The 24745-nt window shown below is 35.2% G+C and overlaps 1 protein-coding gene across 1 annotated transcript; it reads left to right on the top strand.

The window, feature by feature from the left end:
• Positions 1-118: 118 nt before the first annotated feature.
• LOC117332154 (atrial natriuretic peptide receptor 1-like) lies at positions 119-24584 on the top strand. The gene is made up of 21 exons (XM_033891039.1): positions 119-302; positions 687-833; positions 1343-1530; positions 2816-2941; positions 3354-3489; positions 4257-4385; positions 4512-4619; positions 6156-6237; positions 6704-6800; positions 7671-7826; positions 8996-9100; positions 10052-10123; positions 11043-11208; positions 12567-12716; positions 13620-13803; positions 14677-14817; positions 15243-15435; positions 19612-19801; positions 20460-20543; positions 22143-22234; positions 23804-24584. Exons 1-21 carry the CDS (start codon positions 119-121, stop codon positions 23876-23878), a joined length of 2805 nt encoding a protein of 934 aa, XP_033746930.1. The 3' UTR covers positions 23879-24584.
• The last annotated feature ends 161 nt before the right edge of the window (positions 24585-24745 follow it).

Genomic DNA, 24745 nt, shown 5'->3' with positions numbered 1-24745 from the left:
ACTGCTGAAATCAAACATTCTTCTACTAAGGTCATCGCAGTGACGATAATCTCTACCTTGTATTTTTGATGATAATAGCTTCTTTTTTTTTGGAATAGCTAATATCCCAGTTTCGTATATGACGTCGCACTATAACATCCCGCATGTATCCTGGTCGGCCGTAGACGTACTTTTGTCCGACAAAGAACTCTTTAAGACGTTAGTTCGCACAAAAGGGCCAACTGACAAAGTAGGTAATACAGTGCTACAACTCATGAACTACTTTTCATGGAACAGACTTGGAATATTTGGAGAGGATTACGGTACGTTGGCTGTTCTTGAATCGAAAGAGAAGTATTTTTGTTGTCTCATGAACAGAACGGATTAGACCCATCCCATCTATGTTTAATATTTCAAAAGATACAATGTCGTTTTGATTATTGATTATCTTTGAGTCATTTCAGTTTGTTTTGGGTAGCTCAGCAACAATTCATTGCATCACTTTCTTTCATGTAGTTCAGCAGTGATTGGTTACCTCACTTTATTTAGTGTAGTTCAGCAACAATTTATTAAATCGCTTTATTTTGTGTAGTTCAGCAAAAATATGGTAAGTCATTTTTGGTGTATTTCAGCAATAATTATTTACGACACATTTTCGTAACATCCCTTCAGCTTTATGTATCCTACAACTTATTTCTATATTCCAGCAATATGTCTTTACGTGACAAACAGCATCGTGCAGGCACTACAAAAAACAGAGATATCGATAGCCTCATACACCGAGTTTGACAGAAATACCATAACGGATGACGACATGATCAAGAACTTGCTTAATCTACGAGCCACTGCGAGAAGTATGTCTCTTTTCGAATAAAAGACAAATACTTTGCTTTCTTAACACAATTAAACTCACATATGATTATTTCAAGTTGTTTAACTTCTTGCGGAATACCTTTTTCTGGAAAAGTTAATTTTAGACAAAACAGTAAAAGCATGAATGCCATTTTGCTAATTTAAGTGACACTCTTCATTAGCGCGTTATATCACCTTAAACAGTACAGTGAATAGCATCAGATCTAATGTTTTTGGTTTCCGCTTTTTCAATGGTGCCGGTATTGAGAAATACCTGATTAGAATTTCTTTTACAGATTATTTGATAAAATACCCTAGTTAACAGACAGTAACCAGATATTATATCAGGTATCTGCGAACACCAATAGTAAAACGGATTGGAAATAATCATTTACTACGTTAATGTATGTGCAATTGAATCCATGTCGGTACTGTAAACAATTCGTGCCATTTTTAAACGTCTGCACTGATTGCACTGTGTTGAGATAGTTTTCCTTCATGACTTTTTCAGTTATTGTCGTCTGCTCGTCGCGATTATTTCGGAGGATTTTGCTCCACGCCTGTCGGCTAGGCATGTGCAATGGCGAATACGTATTCATCGACCCATTTGCCATTTCTGGCGAAGCTGCGTACAGCCCGTGGCAAATAGGAGACAGCGACGACAATGAGGCTAAACAGGCATATACACACGTCGTTAAAGTAAGAGTACTTACTTCCTTTATCAGTGTATCTGAAAATATCAGCATCATGAGTGGTGATATACTGTGTAGTTGGTAATATTCGTTGCGGATTTATTCTCGCTATATTTGCGGTAATTTAATATGAATATTTATATACACTCTCCAATGTATAGGCAGTTTTCGCAGAATATCTACCAGGCGTTTGTTTCGGGAAACGTTATAACCGTGAACTAGGTCCGACAAGGACAAAAACGAAATATTAGCTCTGTGAAATTTATTAACTTCACAGTAATTTTTGGTTTTGACCCATCAGATATGTGCTTCTTATTCACCACGTTCAAGATCGTTGATTTTATCCAGTTCAAATCTAACGGAAGCGAAGATAGGGAAATGTTTTCGCTATAATATGGTTACTTTGCTGTGCTACTATAGTGCAGTCCTTCATCAAATACTCATTCATTAAACAGCAATTAAACGTGACAAATAACAACAGAAAACGAAACTGTTTCGGACCGTCCTTTCAAAATGATTGTTGTAGAGCGTGAAGTCTTACGTGTAGGAATATGGCGTTGGGCATGATTATGGTCCCCACATTATCTTTTGGTACAGATAGTTTTCTTTGTTTTTCATCTTTAAAATGAAATTAATTCCACATTAAATATTAAGTATACATTAAAAGTATGACAAAATATTGATATATCGGTACAACTTCGTCATCTAAAAATCTGCAAACTTGAAAACCCTACTTAAGTCGAATTACATAAAATATACTGGGTTACCTCGAATACTTTTTCATCTTTTTCATGACTCAACTGACTTTGAGAGTTGTGTTCCCGCTAATAGCACGTTGTTCCAAACCCCCATCCACGGGATTCCCTCCAACATCCAAAAACAGCCCTAGCGGCGTTGTAATTAAAGCTCTACAAAACTTATGTTGATTGTTGAACTTGTGAACGACGATGGATACAGATAATTTTCCTTTTTACAGACGTACTGTCAATATTCGCCAGTGAAAACTGTTTTATATGCATGAATATGAAGGAATGAGCGTATTTTATGATTTAGTTTACAACGACAGGTGATGTCAGCAAAATGATATGCGTTACTACATATGAGTTTATCTTGTTCAGGATGTTACACCACTGATAACAGGACAGTTAGGCGAAATATATATATACCTATATAAACACACAAACAGAAACAAAAAACAATAAACTAAACCAAAACAAATGAAAAAAAAACAGGAAAAAAACACGTAAGAATAACGTGCATACAACATCAAAAGAATTTTGTTTTGTTTATAGATTTTACAGGCACAATGGATGGATGAAGCTTCGAAACACCGTATTCAACAACTTATCGCCGAAGTGCCTTTGCGCATGCATGAAGAGCCATGGAACAACACTGAGGCTACGGATAATGGATATATGGTCATTATAAGCAAAACGTTCGGTATTGTGTTACTAGAGTTGTTGAAATGGAAACGATCAAATATTATTTTTTTGTTCACAATCTTGAGACAATAAAAATTTTAACTTGCTGCATTTTCGCCATCAATTGAATACTGTTAATATACTCGTTAATTGTCAGTTTTAGCAGCGAAAGCAAATTGCTAAGTTGGATTACGCTAAGTACAGTTTCTTTTTAATATTTTCTACGGCAATTAATGTGATTGCGCAAATTCGTTATCGCGCTCATATTTTTGAATTAAATAATGCACTAAGATTTTAGTGCGCCAAGATCATTACAATTACGGTATATTCATCCAAATAATTCATTGATCGAATAAGGTGACCGATTTATGACGATTGTTCTTATTGTATAACTCATTATTGTTTACAGGGTTCCAGTAATGCGGCGAATGTATACGACGCCGCTATGGTTTGGTTTTATTGGTTGAATCACACTGTGGAGAATAACCTTGATTACAGGCATGGACGCAATATGTTCCTTTTCACAGAAAACCTCACATTTCAAGGTATTGGAAAATACCAATATACAATACTTAAAGTGATTGTGCTTCGTCTCCAAATTAGTGAATCATTCAGTCAACACAGAATATTGATAAATAAATACATGTTACATAATTCTATATAATATAATGGTCATCACATTGTTAGTTGATGTGTGTTTACACTGTATTGTTTGTATAACAACACAAACATCTGGATATAAAGTGTATTCCGATGAATACATAAAGTGACCGAAACTTTAAAAATCACTGTTGGAAAATATTATTTTTTTAAATGCATAATTATGTAAATCGTATCACTAACACTTTCCCTTATTTAACCGTAACCGATTTTTGTAAATATCCAAATCAGTGCAAACAATAACAGTCGAATTCGGTAGGTCTTACAAGAATGCATATATTATCGCGCTCAGACACGTCGGTAACACCCACGTGACCCGTTCAGGTGTCTTCGTGTAGCATTGTTTACAAAAATCAATCGAGGTAAACAAGGTTTTAAAATCCATAAACATGTAAGCATGGAATATTTTTCGACAAAGGCTCTTGTATCGCTGTATCTTCAACCTATTTCACTATTCATAAAAAAGAAATCCTCGTTTATCGAGTATGAAATCTACAGCTATAGTTGCTTTAACGACTGATACCAAATAATATAATAGCGTATAGCATACAAAATAAAAACATAATGACTTTCATTGTATCATTATTCATCATTGTATTTACCAATCCAAGCTCTGTGGGATATGTTCTTTTATCCACGACTGAAACTTTAGGTCCTGACGGGACAGTGTCGTTTGATGACAATGGCGACCGAGAAACGGTTTTCTGGATCCTAGATTGGAAGAACTCATCCGGGGTGTCTCGTATAATGGCTACTGTCGACATCACAGCCACTGAAGTAAGTACATCACATGAATTCAAAATGTATTTTTCATTGTGAAAAAATCTTATTATTAAACAGTTGCAGACTTATACACGACTTGGTATGATTACGTTAAATTTAACATAGTTTATGGATATTTAAACAGGTTTTCCAGTTATCGGAAGACCCGCTTTGGTTGACCGAAATGGGTTGCCTCCTCCTGCCGTTCCCGTGTGTGGGTTCGACAACTTGGGATGCCCCCCTACACCGTACAGTAAGTTAGCATACACGTAAAGAAATGACAAATGTGGACAAGCTATAACGATAAATAAAACAAATCTCTATTAGTATATGATACTCTAGTATATTCTTTTTAGAGGTTAATTCACTTCATTACAAATATGCACATTTATTACGAGAATATTTTGTTATCAAATCAATGATTCTCCAATTATTTTCTTGTCAAATAGAATTTGAATGTCTTTTATTGACAGAACATTTGTCTTGTTGAAATTCTATTGGTTTCCTCCTAGAGTACGCGTTATTGATTTGGTTGACTTTTAGAATGTCGGAGGTTGTCGATGAAACACAAGACGCTTCACCTTCTTGAACAAATGATCCTGGTAGTGACACTCTCAATGTGTTAATAAAATGTCGACACCTCTGCCATAACAAAAACCTAATAAGATATGATGGGATTGATACCTCGTCATTGTTTTGCGAGAAACTATGGAGACGTTTATTCCGATTCAAAATCGTTTCGCTACCAAGAGTCATAATTCCGTTTGATAACTTTTCTTTATTTGAACTAACTTTGTTTTTTTTCTCATACTGACATACTGGTCGGGAATCGCGATTGCTTCCTTCCTGATCTCGAAGTAATATTTGCGTGTACGTTTATATTGGTCAATAAATTAATAAACATATGACGTCACCATTTTCACAGAGAGGTAGTAAATAATTAATTGTGTCTCATACCAATTATTTTAGCACTAATTTTAAAATATTTAGTGAACAATATGAAAATAATATATCCAAGAAAATGTATATGCTAAGATTTCGACAAAATTGCATATCTCTGACTAATGATATCAAAAAAGGAAAAGGTAAAAAAAATCAAATGTTTCATTATGTGACATAAAATTATTCACTACATTAAATGAAAATATATAATATTTTAATAAGATGGGGTGTAGTAATTATCTAATAAATTAAAAAGGCAGAATTGTTTACATGGTTAGTATTATGACACTATATATAAAAATAATATTGAAATATTATGCATGAAAACATAGCTTTGTTAACCTCCATTGATATGTTGTACATGTACACTGTAAATTTCACAGTCAGGTTCTTAACAGTACAGTGTAATTGAGCCCATCGTCACATATTTCAATGATGAGAGGAATTGGTGTAAAATTTTAGGACAGTTTTTTTTAATCCTTGATGTGTTTTGCAATATGTATGTGATGTAATTATAATATTTTTGAAAAAAAAATCAGCCATAGGATATAGCAATTAAGACACTATAGATTGTGTCTAGCTACCCCACGGACAGATCACAATAGTCATTATCCTCATATTATGCTGTACCTCTAGTTTGAAAAAGTATAACTGAAGGTTATATTAAATTATGCCAGATTTTGCAGTACTCTGCAATAATTTAAAATAGTTTAGGCCCTTAATACAGTTCATTATCAACATTTTTATAATACGATAAACTTACTAAGCATTATGTTACAAATATCGACTACCTAATATTACATTTTGTAATCTAGTTTTATTTCCCAAACTTGTATGTTTTCCGTAGATGCCATACCGGTGGTTTTTGGGACGATCTGCCCCCTCATCGCCATATCAGTGTCTGCTATTCTGATATTTATGTGGCACAGGTAAATATGAACCCATGGAATGTTAAACGTACATATGTATAACGTACGTGTTTAAGTTGCTCCAAGATTCGAACTTAGTCAGGTTTTTATCAATGTTATAGCTGTTATGATTTCGGTCACCAAATATGTATTCATTATTAAAGTAATAAATGTTCAAGTAACACCAGCATACTTCAGGAAAACATATAAACCGTAAAAGCACTTAAATACGTTGGGTTTTTTAATTGAGAACAAAACCATTGTTATCTGATATTTTCCTGGTTGCTTTTCATGTAGTCGATGATAAGGAAAATATTCCCCACCTACATACGATAAAGTAGTTCAGGTGTTAAATTTACAGCATATTGTCTACTTGTGTGTGTTATTGTTCCTATATATTACGGTTGTTGGTCGTCATTTAAATATGAGTAACATAAATCATTTATCTGACATAATAAGGGATACTGTTTTTCATTTTTCTTCACAGAAAAAATGTTCATGAGAGCGAAATAAGGAAGATGTTATGGAAAGTGCAGTATGAAGACGTTTACAAAAACAAAACTCAGGCCGGCGTTGGTAGTATGGTACGCATTGTATGTTTATTTCTTTCTGTAGAGTTACTTACTATATGGCGTCACACTTTTTAATAATATAATCTTGCTTCTAACAAATATTTTCATTGGTTAAATAAATGTAGCTATTTCCCGTTTGTAGTTAGTATTGCCGCTTTTGATTGACTGATACAGCAAGAAAGCAAAACGAACAAGAAATATCTTTAAAAAAGATAAACGGCATAGTTTTAATGCTGACGGTGAAATAAATTAACGAACTAAAGCGTTTTAGCACAAATAACAAAATTATATCAGTTTGAATCAGTTTTGGTAATAATAAGACTGCATTTGAATCAGGAATATGATTTTATCAATGTGTCATTTAAAAAGATAATTTACTTATTCAGCTTGCATTCAATCTTATCTTTCGTTTCGTTTTTAACTGCATATCTGCATTTTGCATTTACCGCTACATTGACCAATCACATACTTCATCTTGATCAGTAACGCCACCTGTCGCGTCATATCTGGAGCCAAAAGAAAATTAAACGGCTATGCCGAAAAAGAGTCCATCAATAAAGATAGATTTACACAGTGATTGTGCACATAAGGTCAAGTTATAAGGAGCAACTTGAATATATTATTGGCCCATAAGACAAAATCCTTGAAATTTTTGATAAATAGTTTATTTTACATGTGCGTAAACTATTGAATATATATTGGTATCAGCATGTTCTTGAATCATTGGGTATTATTGTCTTTATCATGCACAAAACAAATCATGCATTCAGTTATCATACATGTTTCAAATTCAACTAAAAGATGTTCAGATAATACTTTGAATGGATTATAGTTGTAAAGGGAAATACCTTCAGAATGAAAATAGTTTATTTCTTTTTCTAGTTCAGTAAGCTGAGTCTCGCTACCATATCTAATAATGGTGAGAATGAGTGCAGCTTTATCACTACTGGCAAGTACAAGGGGTTGACAGTGTCCATACGTATGTCCATGAATCAAACGGTGATGCTGGCCAGACAGGATTTTGTGGAGCTCTTGGTGGTAACTGTAACCTTAAAAATCTACATCTGAGATGCTGTGACTCATTTTTGGGAGTCTAGTTACAGTGTAATGCTTCAATATTACACAATATCATAGATTTTATTTTAATCTGAAATAACATTGTTATGAAAGCATATTCTTTTAGTGTTAGATATCCTAGTTATTCAGCTCTTTAAAAAGGCATGTCTCAATCGTCGAGTTCACAAAAATCAACATCGTCTAGTTTTGGGATTGCATGTGGTAGACAATGCTGGTTAACTTACTTGGCAACTGCCCCACGTAGGTTTCGAACTCGCAACCCAGAGGTGAAGGGCTAGTGACAAAGTGTGGGGACACCTTCATCACTCGACCACCGCGGCCCCTTGCATGTGGTAGACATTTCTGGTTGACTTACTTACATCAGGTTTGCTGTAACCTATGTGTCACACTTCCTTCATTAAAATAGTGACACTGGTCAGACTATCCACATGTGATTGACCTCCTTTGGAATCTAATAACGAAACTTTAAATATAAATTTATTGAATTATGGTGTTGTTGCAGCTCCCAGTCCAGATTTTGACATTCCTGTCAACCTGTTTTCAGTCACTTCCTAGGTGTTAACATTTTAGGCCCTTAGCATCACGGCCGAGTTCTAGAAGAAGAAAAATTATTTGATGCAGTTTAATCCATTTCTGGCTGTTCTGTTTCGAAGTCTTCACTTGTTGTGAAAAATAGCTTGCTTGTCTTTAGTACAATCTGTTGGGATGATTACATGTCTCAGTAGGTTGTTTCGCAAATTAGGGGGAAATCCACTTAAAAGTCGAAAAGAATTTAATAAACTTGTTAAAATGAATACGTGGCAGATATTTTGATCACATATCACTCTGCTTGATAAGCTTGAAATACTTTAGGTTTATTGAAGATGAGAAGATGGGTGGTCGAATCGCACAGTGGTAACACACTTGCCTTTCACCTAGGCGGCCGTGGTTCGACTCCACGATCGGACGTGAAAAGGTATGGGGCCACTTGCCTGACCACGTGGGTTTTCCCCGGGTACTCTGGTTTCCCTTCCACAGGAAGACCCCTCGCACGCTTCCATCCGGTCCAACAAGAGTGATTAATATAAATTGATATAACTTGTTTCGCAATTGTTGTAAAAAATATCAAGTTTGCATCTTTTTTATTGTAGATGAAGGAGATGACTCATGACAACATCAACCCGTTTATCGGCGCCTGCATTGATTCGCCAAACATTTGTGTGTTGTTCCAGTACTGTTCTAAAGGCAGTCTTCAGGCTAGTGATATTACAATATATAATTTAAATTATACATTGATTTGTCCCCATTTAATTATGTGAAAGATTTCTCCGACAAGCACTAAATTACTTTAGTATGACATATTGCACGCGCTGAACCGTAAGTCAGTGGCGTCACAATACGAAAGTGACATGAGAATACGTGAGTGGCATAAATGAAAATACACGCATAATTTCCTTGCATTTTTGCATACTTCAAATAATGCCTTAATTGCAACAGAAACTATCAAATTGATTTATGTTTTATCCTTAAACTAATGTATTCAAATTTTGTGTTCGTGGCATAAATACATTACCTACTTACAGCCGGAAGTCATTGGTAAACTACACGCGATTTTGAAAGAAATAGATGGAGGGAAAACAGCAATGTCCTACCTAACGAAGATATCTCAATCCCGGGACGAATGTCCAATCCTCGAATTCAGTAATGTCAGCTAATGTTTTCTTCGAAAGAGATCAGTTATAACCTTGTGGCAAAATTCAAGTTGCAATGCAGCATTCTATCCTAGATATATACTTACTCATTTTCCAATCTGGGTCAACTTAACGTTTTACAGAAAAACACAATCATACACTGATCCGCTGATATTACAACTTTTACGTCATAAACATTTCGGCGAATTCCATGGCAAGTTCAATTTTTCTGGGGACAAAGTTTTTAATATCGACGTGTTTTCAAGTAAAATATATGACATTCAATAACAATTTAATAAGATAATTAATAGTTAAATGAATTGAACATACTAACATGTATTGCAAAGATTTTAATTTTAAAGTCTTTATAATAACTATACATGGATATGGCACAGTGGTATTTCTTGCTAGGCGATTAGGTGCCTTAGATCGTGAGCTCGAGGCCCGGTCGGGGCACGAGTAATAAAATTGTCCTCGTTCACAATTTGTGTTAATGTATTTCTAATTTATTTGCAGGATGTTTTACAAAACGATGACATCAAACTTGACTGGACCTTTAAAATGTCATTAATATCGGATTGTCTAGAGGTAATGCATTATAGAGATCATATATTAATGACCTGTTACAATTGATTTAAAGTTTCATACTCCAAGTTAGAGTCATACGATACCATCTTCTTTAACACAGAATCTTATCTGTTAAAATAAAATAGTTTAAGGAAATTTTCCTTAGATGTCGCCCTCAGGAAGCAAGTGCTTGACCTATACATAATTAAATGTACACATAATAAAGCAATACACAAGTCTATACCGTCCAATTCGCTGTTTTGTAAAACAGACTTAATTTTACGAGTGATTCATTTTCGCGTATTTCGCGTCTGGTTAAAATTCGCGAAATTTATCGCCGCGAAATAATTTCAGTCACAGAGAGTAGGCATTTAATGGCTCTAAATCGCTGTATTGCATCACCGCAAAAATGTCATTGGGCATGAAAATAGGAAATTAAGTCGCAGCGAAAATAAATTGGTTTACAGCATTCACATCGTGCTTGTAATGTTCGACATTGTGGTTTGGTTATAATTCCCTCAGTTTACCCTTTACTAGTTTGTATCCCCGTTATATTTGCACTGCCTGATTAACAGAGTTGATACTACGAGTTCAACTCTTATTTGCAGTTTCAATAAAGCTGGTAGTAAGTTTAAAAGAAAGACACAGTTGAGCAAAGGATTCTGTAATGCGGGAACCATTTAGGTTATAGATTGTATTTTCTATTTTATGCTCCATCTTTCCAATACAAGCGGCATTAAAACATACCGTTATATATATTTTAACTATATAGATTCAGTGCAGTAAACAAGAGGTACAGACGCTAACTAATTCAGATGAGATAAAACCAAAATCTGCATGTATGTTTATATATTAAGGTAATATACCCTTACTTCTATTCGTGTGCACCATTATGAAATTACTTTTGAAAACAATTGATTTCAAATTCCTGTCTTTAAAGGGGTTGGTTTATTTGTCGGAGTCTGTGTTGAAGTCGTTTGGGAGGTTGAAGAGTTCCAACTGTATCGTGGACAATAGATGGGTACTGAAACTAACTGACTATGGCATCAGTGGTTTTGTAGGTACCAATACAGAGCAGAGAGAATATGAGGAGGAGCGTTATAAAGGTAAGGGCGTTAACTGTAAATATATATATATACGTTGCATCAGCCCCGGCGAAACCTTTCCGGAAACAACATTGTTGATGTGATAAATTCGTCATTGATAGTTTTTTTCTGGATATTATATGTATTGTTCTGGATATTATGTGTATTTTGATTGTGGAGTTCGCGCACTGTTTTGTTTTCGTCATGATCAAATCCAGAATGAAGATATGATTAACATCCTATCAAGTCAGTAAGATATTCAAAATAATAAACCCATTACGTAAGCTTTGGATATATATACACAAGTATATTTTTTATTAAAGTAAAACACTGTATTTTATATAAACAATGTATCACAAATCGCACAATTTGAATCTCAATAATAGGACTTAACCTGATAACTAGAGATTACTGGATATTCTGATTGATGAAAGCAATATTGGAGGGGTTGGGGGCGTCATGATGGCATTATAAGAAAGTATTAAGATGAGAAGTCGGCTACACTTGACTTGTTCGATGGTCGTCTATATGCCTCGCGATTCCGTTATCACTGTCTTTCCTCTAAGTTTGAGAACGTGACATCATTCGATCTGGAAATTGTTTTCGGGTTGGAGAGTCTGTCCCCTCATCATGATAGAGACGAAACATCCTAAACAGTAAATCGTGTCTATTACCATCTCACACTACATATGACAGTGCTAGTACGCTGCACATTAGTCATTAGGCTGATGAAGGTTACGATGTAGTCATCGAAACGTCACACTCTTAAATATCATATTGTTGGTGTTATATAACGTCTACCATAGTGACATTTGGTTTGGTTTGGTTTTATTTACTTACAAGGGGTGATTGATAAGTTGTGAGCCTCATATTGAAGGATTTGAATTTTACCGGACATTGTATTATTTTTCAACATAATCTCCTTCAGTATCTATACACTTTAGCCAGCGGTGTTTAAGGGCCTCAATGCCGCTTTTATAGAACTCACTTTCTTTGCTGTTCATTAAGTCATCCACTGCATGTTAGTGTTAGGGTGCCTGAAAATGCTGTTTTCAGTTTTGGAAATAGATGAAAGTCTGATGGGGCGAGATCAGGTAAATAAGGCGGATGTTCAATCAAAATAAAGCCACAATCGTGAATGGCAGACATGGCAATGACAGACTCTTTCACCCTAACCCTAACTCTAATTGACTTTGTCCATTTTGCAAAAGCCGTTTGCCTTGTTTACTTTAGAGTGCTACCTCGTCGATATAGATTAACTAAATGAGACCAGTCCTTCGGTTCACGGCCCCATCTAGTAAATCGTATCGTTAGCTTTGTAATTTGGTCTCGTAATCATCATTAATTTAATTAAACAATTATCTGTGGTGGGTCTTTAGCTCTTTTATGGACGGCCCCCGAGTTACTGAGGTCAGCCTTACAACACAGGAACGGGACGCAAGCTGGGGACGTATACGCTTTTGGAATCGTACTACACGAAATCTATTACCGCATGGGAGTCTTTCCTATACCTACATTGACAGCAAAAGGTAAGGATAAGTATACATTGTACTTGCACCATGACCATATGTGTACATGCTGTTGGCGAAAATATCAATTAAAACTCCCATCAACAATCAACCATTCCTCATCTAGGCGCTATTTTAGATTTTCCAATGGAATCTTTGCAAAAACAAATTACAATTCAGAAGACCATAACTTAAGAGGACAATTCTCATGACATTCAGGTTATCTTCTTACAGTAGTATTTTGATTTATAAATATGTTTTATTGAAATCGATTGCAATCAATACCGTTAAAAGGGATTCACTGAGCACTTCGGTTTGTGCATTTTCATATGAGTGAAAGAGGCCTATATATTATCACATAGATATGCTTGAGATGCTACTTAAATTCTATAAGGTAATAATGATTAATATATGGGTTGCCTTTGTTGTTTTCAATATAAAACAAGGTGTAACACTTGAAGATCGGACGATGCAGCGACAGTGGAACGGAAGTTTCTATCTTTACAGTTGTTTTAAAACGGACATTTTGATTTGTCGACAGCTGTATAAAAACAATACTAACTATAATTGTCGACCAATCAGACTGTCCGTTTTAAAACAGCTGTTAGATAGATAACCTACTTCCGTTCCACAGTCGATGCATCGTCCAATCATCAAGTGTTACACCTTGTTGATATAGATACAGATGCAGACGTCTTTGGTCTTATGACTATTAAGATGAAACACACATATCACTAAATAAAACAAGATTACAACAAAGTGGACATATTCTGACAATTTACTCTCTACATAATATGGTCATGATGTAAGTTATATACTGTATCAAATATATAGTAACACAAAGATAATCTAAGACGCTTTTTGTATTTCATATATTTATTTGGATTCCACCTACAAGATTCAATATAGTTACGTTGGTTTCAGATATCATACATAAGGTAAAAAGCGGAGGACAAAGTCTTTGCCGTCCTATTACTGACCAGAAAGGTTCAAACGATGAGAAGCCTGCACTCATTGACCTGATGAAACTTTGCTGGAGTGAAGAGCCATCAGAAAGACCAACGTACGGAACCATCAAGAGTATCATCAAGAGTCAGAACAGTGGGAAGTAAGTTCCGGCAGATCCAGGTGTTACATGAAATACTGTGATTATTCCGTCAAACATATTATAAACCAAATTGTCTCTTTTCGTAGTTTTTCGTAGAGTCACCATTGGTACTCAAGGAGTTACGAAAACAAATTCATAGATTGCGTATTAAGTAGTGTGAGCTCCAAAGTAGATCCTGCATCGTGACACATGGAGAGTAAGTACATAAATGCTCAACTTTTTCCAATAGAAAATGGTAATTTAAATTAATAGTTAAAGTTAAGTTAAATTTATCAACAGCACAGGATCTTTTGATCCTCTATACCGGTCTCCAAAAATACAATAAAAATATATACAATCAATAAATTGCGATTCCAATTTCTGTATAATTCAACACTTATAGTTATATATAAAAGTTCGTGATATTCCTTATGCGTATCTAGAAGGTTTCCTAAAAGACTGTTGGTGCAACAATAACATGTTCTGGGCAAATTTTCAATATATATATGCTATAGCTACCTAAATGGGGACTTGTATGTAGTCCTTAAGAACGTACATTGTAGCTCAGAGTGTAGATCCTTTAGCATTATTTTCTATGGTCACAATTGTGGGGACTACTTCTTTTGAGGATGGAGCAGGGTGAGTCATCAACTGTGGTCACCATACTGTATTGTTTAGGGGAGTGTTGGTCACCATACTGTATTGTTTAGGGGAGTGTTCTTCCCTTGATCTTTAAAATATTTCATTCACATTGTTAACGCACGATCCGAGCAACGACATCGCCCCTATAGGAGTTGGAAGGCGATCGCCTTTGATCGTCGACATTTGAATTGGTGATATGCATGAATAAATTATATAGAGAAAATACCCCATGTCAGATACGATTTCTTATAGGAAAGCCGGCATACTGGACAACATGATCGCTAGATTGGAGAAATATGCAAACAACTTGGAAGAGTTAGTCAGCCATAGAACCATTGAGCTTCAAGAGGAGAAACTGAAGACGGACCGACTTCTCTACAGAATGTTGCCTCAGTAAGTCCACAAGCAGAGGCTCTTGATGTATCGCGTTAACCCCACGTAGAAAATGGAGTGGTATATAGTAATTACTTTCTTTATGAGTCCGTATAAGGTCAGTGCGTCCGTGAAAAGACCGCGTGTAAAAGATATATATCATACTACCGCAAGAAAGATTTCGTTCATATGCTATAACATCTCATTATCAGTGTTCATGACTGTTTATTTTCTAGTGACCATCGGTCAATGTTGAAGGTCAAAAGGTCATATTTGAGGTTTGAAGGCATGCCCTCGCTCACTTTGCTTAAAGTTTCTTCAAGGAAACAACATAATTTAATCATTATAAAGTATAATTCTCTAGACGAAATATCCCTGGGACAGACAAAGGACGTTTTGATTAAATACAATTCAAATAATATACACGTATATATATTTCATTACAGGGCTGTCGCTGAGAAACTGAAGTCTGGACAGACTGTTGATCCGGAGGAGTTTGAAGCCGTCACGATTTTCTTTTCGGATATTGTTGGATTCACCAGTATATCAGCTTCCAGTACTCCTATACAGATTGTTAACCTTCTGAATGATCTCTACACTCTGTTTGATGATATCATCGCCCAATTCGACGTGTACAAAGTAATTGTCATAATTCATATATACTGACCTGAACAAAAACAAAAACTCAACATGCGTATATGTTCTGTGACGAATATCGTTATATTGATAACAAAATGGCGATTTGTGTATTATATATGTAAAAGACAATAGAATGCATCGATCAAAATAGATTTCAATAGCAACTAAAGCATGGCAGTTCCATGAACAGAAGTGCTGCAAGATTAGCATTTAATGTTAGAAGAAAATCGACAAAACTAAATTGACGCCTTTCTCTGAGGTCCTTGTTGCTAAGACGTCACCAAATTCAGAAAGGAAGACGGGGTAGATACAACATCGAGTTTCACTTAGTTCCAGTATCAGACGATTAACGTGTTTGCATATCGTTAAAATCAGAGTCAACATCAGATCGTCTCCAAAGCTCTAGTACACTTCCACAATCGATCAAATAACCGTAGACTCGAGTACATCGTCTTCTGGACTTAATGTTACTTCATAGACAAGTCCCAATTTAGCTTCAGCATAGTGACGAAATGCTAACAATGTGTTGACTACGGAAAAAGCGTATCTCAAACTACTGCATCGCAGAATTGTGACGCTTTGACAGCGGAAATGTTCTAGTTTGTGGTGGTATTTGTAGTGTGAACAGTACAAGCCTTTCACGTCAATTGAAATTTAATCATCAAATTAATCCTGTCTACCTCGCATACTGTGATAACTCGATATCGACCATCAACCTCTTTAACCTTTGTTAAAACAAACAATTGACCGTGACAAAATGTTTTATATCTGTAGTTCAATTAATTAATTACTTTAATTACAAAACAAATTAAAGGTCATTAATTGCATCGTAAATTAAATGCTTTAAACCTTTGGTTTAACCGAGTACATTTTGCACGCTACAGATACAAATATCATTAACTAATGCGATGAAGATTTATACCGGAATAGTTTTATAGATTTTTCACAAATCTTTTGATTGTCATGAATTGGGAAACCAAGCTATCAGGGGATATAATACCATATAAAATAACATTAAGATGCGACAACTTAAGACTGTTTACACTTTTTTATCTTGACTGGTTTTTTTATGAATATTTCGATTTTTTTCCATAGTTATAGCATTGACTTCCATTGACGCATTAGAATTTCGTTGATGAGAGATCATTTCGTTTTCATTGCATGACCAATATCAAATATATGCAAGACCAATTCTGATTGGTCAGTAAAAATATAAGATCAATTCAATACAACTGATTGGTCACTTCACTTCAATACCACTGATTGGGCAGTAAAAATATATGCAACATCACTTCGCTGATTAGATATAGATATATATATATACCATCGAATATATTGTTTCAAAAATATGTATATTGATAGAATGTATGGCAAGCCAGCTTATTCACGGAGCAACGTTGATCCAGGATTTTACAAAATTATACAAGATATCTTATAAACTTTATAAGATATCATATATTTTATAAGATATCTTATATAATAAATGAGATATCTTATATACTTTTCTTTATAAGATATCTTATGATATAATATATAATATATAAGATATCTTATAAAGAAAAATATATAGGATATCTTATTTATTTCATAAGATATCTTATATGTTATATGAGATATCTTATATATTACATAAGATATCTTATAAAGGAAGTTATATAAAATATCTTATATAATTCGATTATAAGATATCGTATAAAAAACGAGATTTGAATTTGAGATAATGAACTCTCCTCCACTCGATGAAGTAGCCGAGATGAAGCTGAAACTACATACAAGAGGCCCAATGGGCCTGTATCGCTCACCTGGCTCTACTATGTTGATTACCTCTTTATTAAAATATCATAGTAAGCTAGATTTATTCCTATTAAAAGATTTTCTAGTCCTTCATTCCAGCATTCTATTGGCCTAATATTAGGTCTTGCAGGCTCTTGGCTATCGCAAAATTATTGTTTACAGATTTAAGCCGATTTCACCCCTGTGACCTTTAATGAAGGTCAAGGTCATTTATTTGAACAAACTTTGTAGCCCTTCACCCGAGCATGCTACAGGCCCAATATCAAGTCCCTGGGCCTCTTAGTAATTGAGAAGAAGTCGTTTGAAGATTATAGCCTATTTGACCCATGTGACCTTGAATGAAGGCCAAAGTCATTTATTTGAACAAACTTTGTAGCCCTTCACCCCAGCATGCTGCAGGCACAATATCAAGTCCCTGGGCCTCTTGGTTATTGAGAAGAAGTCGTTTGAAGATTATAGCCTATTTGACCCATGTGACCTTGAATGAAGGTCAAGGTCATTTATTTGAACAAACTTTGTAGCCCTTCACCCCAGCATGCTACAGGCCCAATATCAAGTCCCTGGGCCTCTTAGTAATTGAGAAGAAGTCGTTAGAAGATTATAGCCTATTTGACCCATGTGACCTTGAATGAAGGTCAAGGTCATTTATTTGAACAAATTTTGTAGCCCTTCACCCCAGCATGCTACAGGCCCAATATCAAGTCCCTGGGCCTCTTGGTTATTGAGAAGAAGTTCTTTGAAGATTATAGCCTATTTGACCCATGTGACCTTGAATGAAGGTCAAGGTCATTTATTTGAACAAACTTTGTAGCCCTTCACCCCAGCATGCTACAGACCAAATACCAAGTCCCTGGGCCTCTTGGTTATTGAGAAGAAGTCGTTTGAAGATTATAGACTATTTGACCCATGCGACCTTTAATGAAGGTCAAGGTCATTTATTTGAACAAACTTTGTAGCCCTTCACGCCAGCATGCTACAGGCCCAATATCAAGTCCCTGGGCCTCTTGGTTATTGAGAAGAAGTCGTTTGAAGATTATAGCCTATTTGACCCATGTGACCTTGAATGAAGGTCAACGTCATTTATTTGAACAAACTTTGTAGCACTTCACCCAAGCATGCTACAGGCCCAATATCAAGTCCCTTGGCCTCTTGGTTATTGAGAAGAAGTCGCTTGAAGATTATAGCCTATTTGACCCATGTGACCTTGAATGAAGGTCAACGTCATTTATTTGAACAAACTTTGTAGCCCATCACCCAAGCATGCTACAGGCACAATATCAAGTCCCTGGGCCTCTTGGTTATTGAGAAGAAGTCGTTTGAAGATTATAGCCTATTTGACCCATGTGACCTTGAATGAAGGCCAAGGTCATTTATTTGAACAAACTTTGTAGCCCTTCACCCCAGCATGCTGCAGGCACAATATCAAGTCCCTGGGCCTCTTGGTTATTGAGAAGAAGTCGTTTGAAGATTATAGCCTATTTGACCCATGTGACCTTGAATGAAGGTCAAGGTCATTTATTTGAACAAACTTTGTAGCCCTTCACCCCAGCATGCTACAGGCCCAATATCAAGTCCCTTGGCCTCTTGGTTATTGAGAAGAGGTCGCTTGAAGATTATAGCCTATTTGACCCATGTGACCTTGAATGAAGGTCAACGTCATTTATTTGAACAAACTTTGTAGCCCATCACCCAAGCATGCTACAGGCACAATATCAAGTCCCTGGGCCTCTTGGTTATTGAGAAGAAGTCGTTTGAAGATTATAGCCTATTTGACCCATGTGACCTTGAATGAAGGCCAAGGTCATTTATTTGAACAAACTTTGTAGCCCTTCACCCCAGCATGCTACATGCCCAATATCAAGTCCCTTGGCCTTTTGGTTATTGAGAAGAAGTTGTTTGAATGAAAAAGTTGACGCCGGACGGCCGGACGGACGACGGACGCCGCACCACGGCATAAGCTCACTTGCCCTTCGGGCAGGTGAGCTAATAATGGGTTGAAACAGATTTATAATTGTCATATGTTCATGTTTGCTCAAACAAAACATCTGCTCCGTTCCTAGCCGATCGAGCGACAGAGGGTTGATTGTGTATGTTCCGCGTGCCTTCCAACAAACCGTAAGTTACCTTACAGAGGGAACAGTCATTCTGGAACTTTTAGGTTTTGCCGCTCTCACGAGAGTCTCGTTCTTTATAAGATATATTAAGATATCTTATAAACTTTAAATAAAATATTTTATAAACATATAAGATATCTTGTATAATTTGGTAAAATACTGGATCAACATACATGTAGCTCCGCGAATAAATGATAACTTGGCTTGCCATAAGAATGCGTCAAATTCTTGTAAGTGAAATCAAAGTTATCGAACAATTTCTCAACAGGTTGAGACGATCGGGGATGCCTATATGGTTGTTGGAGGACTCTCCCGCAAGGGAGGTAACAGTCACTCCGCTCAAATAGCTGACATGTCACTTACTATACTGAGTGCGGTTATGACGTTCCGTCAAAGACATCGACCTAACGATGAGACTAGAGTGCGCATAGGCCTTCACTCAGGAATGTGCTGTGCAGGTAAGTCTGTTGCTTGATGTTTCATATAAATTAATGGGTTGCGAAGTCGGTTAGACTTACCCTACTAGTGGCGGATTGTGTTTCCAAGGAAGCTGAGAAACGGGCTGATGTGTTGTCGTGGTTTTGTCTTCAGGTAAGACACTTTACCCTTATTGCTCTGAATTGCATACTACGGGCCTCCTATATAGTGTTTAGAAATGTATTCACCATCTACTACAAGGAGACCCGGCCTCAAATTGAACCTAGCTGTTCAAGGACCGAAAACGCAAAAAAAAAAAACGGACTTGGATTTATAAAAAAAAGAATATCTATATTAGTTGTAATGTGTTTGTTCTTTTTATGCTAATAAAAAACATAATATTGTCCTTTGCATTTCATGTAATGGAATTGTTTCTTGTTGCAGCAATACTAGCCCGACTTTCTGTCCCCAACGCCGTACGTTTGTCATTTTGACAGGGGATTTTTCGTGTGGGCCTCGCCAACAGAAATCTGTCCTTTAAAATATGTATCAAGTCTGATGTTTGGACCCGAGGAGAGTGGGGCTATCTTCATATATTATTCGCAATTGATTCTGAAGTTTCTCGAAACATTTTAAAAAGACATCATGGAGTATTTAGATGACCAGATGAAAGTCTAGTAATTTCTTTATTTTTTGTAGGAGTTGTTGGGTTGACCATGCCTCGATATTGCCTTTTTGGAGATACTGTCAACACTGCATCAAGAATGGAATCCAATGGAGAAGGTTCTTTTCTTTATATCACTTAAAATACATTTTATGCTCAGTATTGTCAACACCAAATAAACAACCAAATAGAGAGGGTACTAGATATTGACAAATGTTGAGTTCATGACGTATATCAAGTAACCTAATACATGAATTAGTATTATATATATTTAGGTGTTTCGTTTGCATAAAGGATAAAAAAACTTCACACAATAGTTCGCACTGAAAACATTCCAGTAGATTATGATTGCGCTAGCTGCAGTTTGCACATATTTCTTTTATTATCAGGGTAATTCCCAATGCCTAGAAAATATATCAGGAAGGTGTACTTACAGAATAATAAATGGTTACGGCTAGAATTGTCAAGGCGCCATTAATTCATCATTGCGTTAATGTTTAAATTCAAACACAATTGTATACACCAAAACAAATACATACACATGTACCTTAAAAGTAGTCAATTATAATGAATGATTCGGGCCTTATATTATACCTCTCTCTAACTCTTGAAAATAAACCAAGCCTTCATTTTAGTAAGGATGCCATGTCTTATTTCATAGCAGCCATGAAAATGGAAAAAAAACTCAATTCATATATTAACATTAGGGTGATTTAGAATAAAACACATAAAGAGAAGATTCATTTTAAAATGTCTAACTTTTGATAACCATATACGAAAAAATGCTAAATTAATGGAACAGCCAGCTAGTGATCCCGCCAATGCACTATCGTTTACCGTGTCCTTCCGCTTCGCAGTTTCCAGTCGTTTATCTCATTTACTTTTTCTTTGCTTTTTATTCAAAACAAAAAGACATAAAATAACATCAAATACAATAATTCTTGTTAAATTTGATGATTTTTTATGTGAATATATGGCAAAGAAAACACAATTAACGGAAATGAAAAAGGGACTATTTTCAGGCGTATTAACATTTAACTGATGTAATGAGATGAAAATCATCACGTGAAACGATACTGTAGTCATAATGTTCTCATGGTGAAATATTTGTTGTTTTTACTTGGTTTGTTTAAACAAAGAAGCAACACTCAGAATGTAAGCATACATTTATGGAGAGTAGATTCAATATTATGTATCAATTTATAATTCACAACTCAATGTTTAGAGATTCTTTGATTAAAAGTTTTCGTGTCATACAGAATATTTTCTCCATTGGTATATCATCAGTTTGCAACCTCGAGTAGGCTTTTTATCGATCCTGATTTATCATTTTGTAATGATCGGATTCTACTTTAGTATTGGGGAGGGGGTGTTAAACGCATAGGATCTAAGATATGCGCCCTCACAAACACATCGTCCGTTTTAATTGATATAACTGTATAATATACAATGAAAAAATATGAAAGTCTCTTTTACCTTGACTAAAACGCATTAAATGTTATTCATGTATGTTGAAAATCGGTAAGTATTATAGGTAAGATAATTATGAGTTTACGGAAAACAATTGTCAATATATCTAACTAAAATTATGAGAGTAAAAACATAACAATTTAAGATATTTTTAATTCATCTATTATTTATTATACTTTTCACAAGAATATTATTTACCCTATGACTTTATTAAGTGAAAGGAGGACATTGGTCGAATTCTATTACAGCTAAAAGGATCCACATCAGTAGTGTGACAAAGGAAGCCCTGGAAACATTTGGAGTTTATCACATCAACCTTAGGGGAGATATCCCTATCAAGGTATTGAAATCTCGTATATGTGTAGTTAACAGCTTCTTAACGTCACAATTTCTACCATAAGAAATGATAATGCATTTCAACATTATTTTTCCTTATGAAAAACAAATTAAAAACGTTATTGGGTCCATGACAAATTTATGATAACCGTTATCTTAAAAATCATTTTTGATATAGTTTCTTCGCTTAGTCACAGCTCTCTTGATTAAGGATCTGCTTTGGTGAAAATCCAAAATGTTCTGACTTCTAACTTTTTAAATGTGATACCTCAATTTAAAGGGTAGAATACAGAGATATTAAAAAGCATATGACGGTGTGCTCGTTTTTGAGATATTGTTAATCAAAGGTTAGAATTTGACATTATATGTGATTTTACGTGAATTCTGCTGTTTTGACCATGCACACAACAAATCAAAGCAATATCTTAAAAATGTATCATCAGATATGTATGAATATTGTTGGAATTGACAAAACTAACATACTCTTTTAAATTAAGAAGTTAAATTGATCTAGCCAATTATTTTAATCAAAATAGCAATTTATGTAACCCCTAACCCTAAATTCTGAAGTATAAAATACCCTATTTTTTTTACCATTTTCGCTAGATTTAACGCTCAAAATAAAACGTTCGGCTGACAAACTCTAAGATATTTTGCAGATCAATTGGGAAAAGGTTTTTCTTTCTAAAACTAATACAAAAATTTGGGGTCAGTGCGTTTAATATTTGTCCTGAACTAATATGTTATATTTTAGTTTTTCGGGAAAATATTTTTAAGTGCTCCAGTTACACTAAAATGTGAAAATAAAACGCAAAACTTTGTTGTTTACTATTTTCATTGAATTCAACATTGCAGTTTGACAGCAAAAAATGAATTACAATAATTAAAAATTGCCAACTCAATAACGGTTTTAGGTAAACAAGTCCAAAAATGTGAAACTTGAGCCTTGCCCAAAATGCTAGAAACAGCACTTTTCAAAATGACCGCCAAATGAACCATTTTTTGAAATTCTTCCAAAAAAATCATCTTACATAAAAATCAATTCAGATACAATCTTACTATAAAGTTGTTATACATTACAAAAACGTTTTATGCAAGATCGAACCGAGACTTCAACGTGACTGAAACCTGAACGAAGAGCAGATCCTTGTGACCGTTTAAACTCTTGTCATCCAAGAACTTCTTAATGATTTATTACAGTTTATCTTTCGCTATGTATTGTTACACACGTGGATAATTTCTTTAAGCATGAATTTAGTAGTATAATAATAGTTTCAAATAATTTTACCATGCAGTCAGTTTCATCCTTTAGGACTTTAGAGGCGAGTGCAGAGGCCAAAAATATGGAAAACCATAGGAAAGTAAAGTCAAAATCCTCGTTAGATTTTGGTTGTCATCGATCAAGATTATTTTGCAGATTTTCTGTAATTCCTATTCGCAACATAGCATCATCACGTGAAGTTCATCCTTTCATGTCACCCGATCTCGACAACAATACATGTATATATTACAGAGAAATCGACCGTAAATGTTTCCTGCCACAAACTAAGCATATATTGTTGATCTATTTCAGGGGAAAGGATCAATGACAACGTACTGGCTAAATGGAAAAATCGGATTCAACCACCCACTTCCTATCGTAGAGTAACAAATGTTTATGTAAATCCCTATCCCACACAAAGTACTTTCAAAAATACCTAATAATATCTGTGAAACCATTTTGAACGGCAAACCACAACCAACCAGAGAGTTACAGAACTGATAAGAAGTACCACAATGCAGTCATGCGTTATGCAAAGCTGCATATATTGCTGAGCGGCCATCTCTTAAGATATGAGTAGGTATTTTGTTTCAAATCTTTCGCCATGACAGTACGCATCTTGTTTGGCAAAGTTCTCCTCATCGTTCATGACAAAATTCTACTCCTCATGAACTACCCAATTGTTACATTATTACTGCAATACCGAAGTTCTCGTGCCAAATACGAGACCATTCAATGACAATGCTCACCTTTGCCACTTATGGAAGAAGCGAAGCCCAATCTACTTTATAAGGAGATTTAATCCATGTGCCTTTTAGTTATTCAGATGACGTCGTCTGAGGATTTCAGCACATTTTTTTTTTACTCCTGTGACCTTGAATGTGGGTCAAATGCCATTCCTTTGAACAAACTTAGCCGTCCGTCATCCTATATCAAGCCAATATCGGTAGATGTATGTAGAGAAAGAAATCTAACATGTTGTAATGTATATACAATGTACCTGGTAAACATATCTATATAGTTGTCATCTGAAATTGTCATTATAGTGAAAATATATTTGTAGCTTAATGTCAATAAAATGTCATTAACCTTACTCAAATTCACCTTGTTAGTCTTCAGCCTAGATTGTTTTATAGTAACTTGGTTTGTAGTTTAATGTATATTTCAGCTGTGGCCTAGTTGACCACAGAACTACATACATATTCTATGTAAACGTCAGTCGGAATTCGGAAGAACAATGGCTTGCTGTGGATT

The sequence above is a fragment of the Pecten maximus genome, chromosome 8 (assembly GCF_902652985.1).
Source record: "Pecten maximus chromosome 8, xPecMax1.1, whole genome shotgun sequence".
Taxonomy (NCBI): domain Eukaryota; kingdom Metazoa; phylum Mollusca; class Bivalvia; order Pectinida; family Pectinidae; genus Pecten; species Pecten maximus.
Note: the sequence above shows the minus strand (reverse complement) of the source record. Positions and strands in the feature narration are given on the sequence as shown.